Here is a 2,836-nt window from a genome sequence, read left to right as displayed (position 1 = left end):
CGCAGGAATTACGGCCGCCATATTGGGGCGGTCGACCTGCTACTCAAACATGCTGATTCAAGCTGAACACATTAATGATGCATCAGCACTGTGCGGCGTATTTTTGTTTAAATTTACAGACTATTTACGCGGGGCTTGATGTCAAGCCCCGCCTTCCCGCAGGCTGCAGCGGGATGTACTTGCATTTTTGCGATATTCCATGAATGAAGAAAGGAAATTCCAGAAGCATACTTGATGTGTGTTTTTCCTATTATCTCATTTTTCTCTATGAAATTGTAAAAAAAAAAAAAAAAAAAAACTGACGTCATTACGTAAGTAATTCACTCTACCCAAAATACCACTGACGCAGCATGCTCACTTTGTTGTGTCTGTATATGTCTGAGGTCGAAGTTTTAAAACTTCCAGGTCATTTTTTTTTTTACAAACTAACTCGAGTGCTTCACACCAAGCCTAGAACACACCGGAGCCCTGGATAAACGGAGTTTGTCTCTCCACACCAATTGCTCTGCTCCTCCTGTGACTCGGTTCTAACTTTCCGGGACAAAATGGCCCACTGTCATCAGTCTGTAAACAGCTTGTAGTTTGGGAGGACCGCTCCCTGCTCCGGCGGCCGCCGCCATGGGGCTGCGGTGTTCTCGGAGCGGCAGCAGCTTTTCTCTTCACCCAGAGAGACGGACAGAGGGCCGGTTCACAGAGCACACAGAGTCCGATAACGACTCTCTGGACGGGCTCGACAGGCGAGACGATATCGCCCAGTTTCCATACGTAGAGTTCACCGGCAGAGACAGCATAACCTGCCCCACCTGCCAGGGCACCGGCAGGATACCTTCAGGTGAGTGGGGAATCAAAAAAAACTCGCCAGGAGTTATTTGAACACACCCTGACTTTGTTCCTTTTTCTACAGAAATGTTACTTTCCATAACTGCTGACATTGCCTGTATTGTTTCCCCTCATTAGAACAAGTGAATGAGCTGGTGGCGCTGATCCCCTACAGCGACCAAAGGCTGCAGCCGCAAAGGACGTGAGTGAACAGCTTCCTCTGGGCTTTTGATATGATAGGAATGCTGAATTCAATGTTGCATTCATTAAATATGGCATTTTGGATCGCTTCTGCATTTGACAGTTTTCCCTTTTGACCGAATTGTCCCATACAACTTTTCCCTTTCCAACATGATACTGGTGTTACATCTTGGAGTAATGACCAATATCGGTAACAATTATTCTTTTATTACTTATTCCTATATCTAAAATTCAAAAGAAGGTATAAACAAGTGATATTACTAATTTTTTATTAGTGATATTTACTGATCATAGAGATGTACCGATCCAATACTGGAATAGGATATAGGCACCGATATTGACTCATCGGTTCAGTCGGAAATCGAATAATTTCTTTTATTTTTTTTTATCAATATCATACACAACAATAGAGTTACAGTGATCTTTGCAAGTTTAAGGCACCTGCTATATTCAATATTTCATTTTAAAATATGAGTTTGCAGTGCACTCTAAAAGGAATTATTATTTATTCCTTTTATCTGTACTAGGGATGGAACGGTTTATGAAAATCGTACGAACCGTTCGGTTCGACTGTCTCGGTTCGATTCGCGTGTGTTGCGTTCGGTTCATGCGCTGCTCCTTTTTCTCATAGGCGAAGCGATTACACCCCAGAGCAGAAGGTGGTGGTACTGCGACCAAAGCCAACCACCACTGGTAAACAAGAAGAAGCGAAGCAGTGTAGCCGGGTGTAGCAGTAAAAAATCAGTTGTTGTGGAGAATTGTGTGGGTATGGCAGGTGGGAAAGAACAGGAGATGGAAGACGCGCCAGCAGCACTTTATAGGTCTGCTTTATGGGACCACTTTACATTTAGAGTGACCTACGATGACGGCGGAAAGAAAGTTGTGGATAAAAGTGCAACAGTGTGCAAGCATTGTGCAAAACGTTTTGTTTGTATGCTAACAGCAACACGACCAACATGTCAGGCCAACAATCAACATATACCGAACCGAAAACCGTGACCACGAAACCGTGAACCGAACCGAACCGTGGATTTTGCAAACCGTTCCACCCCTAATCTGTACAATGTACACTTCATTTGTTTTTAAATAAGATGGGTTACATTTATATCAGTGTTAATCTGTTACAATAGTTTTAACAATATTTATGTCAAACTTGATTCCCTCATTCACATGCTAAGATATTCGGTTAATTTAAGAGCAGTAGCTGATTGGCATCAGCTGAGAAGCTCAAAAAAGCTATTGGAACGGATCAGAAAATATCAGATGGATGCTTCTCTAATTATTAACCAATGGGTTACATTAACTAAAGCATAAGTATATTCTGCAATTGAAAAAAAATATAAATGATAAATTAAAGGATGGGAAAGTTGTACATGTCATGTTTTCACACACAACTGTTGTTGTTTGTAGAAACGCACCTCAGTAATGGAAAATCCTTTTATTAGCAGTACTTGGTTTGATATGTGGGATTTAATCAGATTTATGTGTGTTGCAGGAAACTGTATGTTGTCCTTTCGGTGGTGCTCTGTCTACTGGCCTCTTCGCTTGTTGCCTTCTTCCTCTTCCCCCGCTCCGTGGTGGTGGTGGATGCTGGAGTTCGCACAGTGACCGTGCGCTTTAATCACTCCAGTGCCAAAGTCCTAATGAACATGACGGTAGGTTTCCTCCTATAAGCCTATGTTTAAACAACTGAGCAGTTGTTGTGTTGTTGACCAATCCTGTAGCCAGTGTTGTGCAGTTACACAGTTGAAAGTATCTCTGTTAATTTCAATTCAGTTCAGTTTATTTATATAGAGCCAAATTCACAACACATGTC

The 2,836-nt window shown here is 42.2% G+C and overlaps 1 protein-coding gene across 1 annotated transcript in view; it reads left to right on the top strand.

Annotated features, from left to right (window-relative positions):
- Positions 1-349: 349 nt before the first annotated feature.
- The window catches only part of LOC107088563 (transmembrane protein 106C-like), a 16,250-nt gene continuing 13,763 nt past the window's right edge, over positions 350-2,836 (top strand). Inside the window, exons 1-3 of the mRNA XM_015380823.1 lie at positions 350-832; positions 958-1,021; positions 2,516-2,675. Of these exons, the coding sequence (XP_015236309.1) occupies positions 619-832; positions 958-1,021; positions 2,516-2,675 (438 nt within the window). The 5' untranslated portion in view covers positions 350-618. The remainder of the gene's footprint in view (positions 833-957; positions 1,022-2,515; positions 2,676-2,836) is intronic.

Source organism: Cyprinodon variegatus, unplaced genomic scaffold (assembly GCF_000732505.1).
Source record: "Cyprinodon variegatus isolate N-32 unplaced genomic scaffold, C_variegatus-1.0 Scaffold222, whole genome shotgun sequence".
Taxonomy (NCBI): Eukaryota; Metazoa; Chordata; class Actinopteri; order Cyprinodontiformes; family Cyprinodontidae; genus Cyprinodon; species Cyprinodon variegatus.
This window is presented reverse-complemented; position numbering and strand designations above follow the sequence as displayed.